Source organism: Triticum aestivum, chromosome 3B (genome assembly GCF_018294505.1).
Source record: "Triticum aestivum cultivar Chinese Spring chromosome 3B, IWGSC CS RefSeq v2.1, whole genome shotgun sequence".
NCBI lineage: Eukaryota > Viridiplantae > Streptophyta > Magnoliopsida > Poales > Poaceae > Triticum > Triticum aestivum.
Window position 1 is genome coordinate 11,132,909 of NC_057801.1, and position 1,710 is coordinate 11,134,618.

The 1,710-nt window shown below is 45.7% G+C and overlaps 1 protein-coding gene across 1 annotated transcript; it reads right to left on the minus strand.

Moving 5' to 3' along the window:
* Positions 1-498: 498 nt before the first annotated feature.
* Positions 499-1,321, minus strand: LOC123064301 (uncharacterized). Its single transcript, XM_044487806.1, has 3 exons — positions 1,225-1,321; positions 967-1,143; positions 499-882 (listed from the first exon to the last, which is right to left on the minus strand). Exons 1-3 carry the CDS (start codon positions 1,273-1,275, stop codon positions 604-606), a joined length of 507 nt encoding a protein of 168 aa, XP_044343741.1. The 5' UTR covers positions 1,276-1,321; the 3' UTR covers positions 499-603.
* Between the last annotated feature and the right edge of the window lie 389 nt (positions 1,322-1,710).

Sequence of the window (1,710 nt, forward strand, 5' to 3'; positions counted from 1 at the left end):
TTTGTTAGCACACCAAGGAAGAACTATAAGAAGGCAGCAGAGAGAGGAGCATCTCCAATGGCTATCAGCAAGAAGAGGAAGCTTAACACTTCTACAAGTCCAGAAGAAGAACCTTGCTCAGTTACTGGCAGCAATGTAGATGCAAGAGTTGCTGCATGTGAAGAGCAAGTTCTCCCTCCAGTTGTTCCCCAAATCCCTGTGAAACTGACTAGGAGCAGGGCTAGGGAGATGACAATCCCAGCTAGCAACACAAGGAGCAAGAAGGCAAAATATGGAAAATGAGTACTAATGTGCTGTGCAAGTTTGAAACTGTTAGATTTGTTGTAATGTGTTCTTTTGGTTGCAACAAGATTGGTTGTGAACTATGTTCTTTTGGTTGTTGAAGAATATCAAATGCTACTTGTGAACTATGTCTAGTTGCAGCAAGATTGGTTGTGAATTATGTTCTGTTTGATCTTTCTTTTCACAATACATGCATTTGGCAAATTGTTGCGTCCATAAAGCTTCATAACATAACATAACAACTGCTAGGTTCATACAACTTCATATGTTCATTACAGCTTCATAACATAACAAGTGCATTTGAGCTACATAGATCATAAACTAATGTGCATTCTGTGCACAGACAGCCATTGAGATTGCTAGAAAACAAATGAAAATGCTAGCAAACAACATTGTCCCTATGCACATAATTTCTTTCATTTTCTTCAACTCCTTGTTCAATGCACGATTCTTCTTCGCAAGATCAATTGATCTCTTCTCCAGGTGGTGACTTCTGATCCAGCTATGTTCGATCACTTCGTGCAGTTCTTCAAAGGCAAGACCAACACGTTCTGGAGGTGGTGGGTCAACCCAAACTGCCCATTCACATTCATCTGGCAACTGAATCAATAAATTTGATTAAAATTCTCCTTGAAAGTTAAATAAGAAAATGGAAACGAAAATGCAGTGCAAATGAAATCATACATCCAGAGGGCAACCCAAAAAACGACGTCCAGTGCTTGCGCCTCCCCAGGCGACACGACAAGCCGGGATTAGCTGGTGCCTCGGGCAACGATGCTTCGAGCGCGGCTCCAAGCCACAGTATGTCGAGTCTGCCAAGTAGAACTCGGAGCTGTGCTGAACAATGCCTACCCCATCCACCTAAATCAGGCCAAGATCCATAAATTAACCCCCAAATCTAGCAAACCCTAGAAAAGCAGGGGACCAGATGAGCTATCAAACCTGTTCGGCTGCCGGCGGCGAGTTCTCCGACGAGATGGCCGACGTCGACATGGTCCTTCCCACCTCTCCCCACACCACGATGTCACACCTCTCTTCCCAGCCGCTTCTCTATTTTCTTGTGAAGCGGGAGCTAGAAGACGACTAAACAGGTGGGGGGTATCAAACCCAAGGGCAAATGTGTCCAAAACGTCGAGCCATCACGGTCAAACGGTGCTGACCAAGCGGAGCTGTGACAGAAGGGCATTCGAGCTGACGGAGGGGAAAAACTAAGGGCAAAACTGAGCATGCCCGAAAAGTAAGGGCAAAACCCGGGGGTGGGAACCAACTAGGGGCAAGAATGGAATTGTCCCTAAAGGGAATGGTTTGGAGGATTCAAACGCAATTGGAGACACGGATGTTTTTGGCGTGGTTCCGATAGGTGGTGCTATCGTACATCCACGTTGATGGAGACTTCAACCCACAAAGGGTAACGGTTGCGCGAGTCCA